This window comes from Gracilinanus agilis, unplaced genomic scaffold (genome assembly GCF_016433145.1).
Source record: "Gracilinanus agilis isolate LMUSP501 unplaced genomic scaffold, AgileGrace unplaced_scaffold37821, whole genome shotgun sequence".
Lineage (NCBI taxonomy): Eukaryota > Metazoa > Chordata > Mammalia > Didelphimorphia > Didelphidae > Gracilinanus > Gracilinanus agilis.
This window is the reverse complement of record NW_025371158.1, coordinates 1-1,210: the sequence shown is the minus strand read 5'-3', so window position 1 is coordinate 1,210 and position 1,210 is coordinate 1. Positions and strand designations below refer to the sequence as shown.

General features: G+C 42.1%; 1 protein-coding gene across 1 annotated transcript; it reads left to right on the top strand.

Annotated features, from left to right (window-relative positions):
* Positions 1–284: 284 nt before the first annotated feature.
* On the top strand, positions 285–1,110 carry LOC123255023 (TIP41-like protein). The gene has a single exon (XM_044683893.1). It carries the CDS (start codon positions 286–288, stop codon positions 1,108–1,110), a length of 825 nt encoding a protein of 274 aa, XP_044539828.1. The 5' UTR covers position 285.
* Positions 1,111–1,210: the final 100 nt, after the last annotated feature.

The window sequence follows — 1,210 nt, the reverse complement described above, 5'->3', positions numbered from 1 at the left end:
GTAAAGGTGGAGCATGAATCATGTAACCATGTTAAAAATGAATATTAATAAATGTTAAATTAAAAAAAAATGGGAGGGGCAGGAATGAGCAACAGTTGAACCTCATTTTCATCAGAACTAGTCAAAGAAGGAGAGAAAATATGCATACCAAATTTACACACAGAGTTAAGAACAAAAATACATTTCAAGGATGGTAACGGCTCGGGGGAGGAGGGGGAGGTGGGGGCGGGGGAGAAGGGAGGCCGCCGCCGCTCGTGCTGGTTCCGCGCCGCCACCACCGTGGCCATGATGATCCACGGCTTCCAGAGCAGCCGCCAGGACTTCTCCTTCGGGCCCTGGAAGCTGACGGCGGCCAAGACGCACATCATGAAGTCGGCCGATGTGGAGAAATTAGCTGATGAGCTCCATATGCCATCTCTTCCTGAAATGATGTTTGGAGACAATGTTTTAAGAATCCAACATGTTTCTGGCTTTGGAATTGAGTTCAATGCAACTGATGCTTTAAAGTGTGTAAACAACTACCAAGGAGTACTCAAGGTGGCATGTGCTGAAGAATGGCAAGAGAGCAGGACGGAGGGTGAGCACTCCAAAGAGATTATTAGACCATATGACTGGACCTATACAACAGATTACAAAGGAACATTACTTGGCGAAGCTCTTAAGTTAAAGGTTGTGCCTACGACAGATCATATAGACACAGAGAAATTGAAAGCCAGGGAACAGATTAAATTTTTTGAAGAAGTTCTGTTGTTTGAAGATGAACTTCATGATCATGGAGTTTCAAGCTTAAGTGTGAAAATTAGAGTGATGCCTTCTAGCTTTTTCCTGTTACTGAGATTTTTCTTAAGAATTGATGGCGTGCTCATCAGGATGAATGACACAAGGCTCTACCATGAGGCTGACAAGACTTACATGTTAAGAGAATACACTTCAAGGGAGAGCAAAATAGCCAATTTAATGCATGTTCCACCAGCCCTCTTTACAGAGCCCAATGAAATATCACAATACCTACCTGTAAAGGAGGCAGTATGTGAGAAGCTGGAGTTTCCAGAAAGAATGGATCTTAACCTTGCAGCTACACAGGAAAATACATGCATGGAATCTAAATAAAATGTCATACAATATGAAAAAAAAAAAAAAAAAAAAAAAAAAAAAAAAAAAAAAAGAAATACTGATGGAAGCAGCTGGGTAGCTCAGGGGATTGAGAGCC

Coding starts and splice junctions, on each gene's coding strand:
- LOC123255023 (XM_044683893.1), top strand. CDS start 286: ATGATGATCCACGGCTTCCAGAGCAGCCGCCAGGACTTCTCCTTCGGG.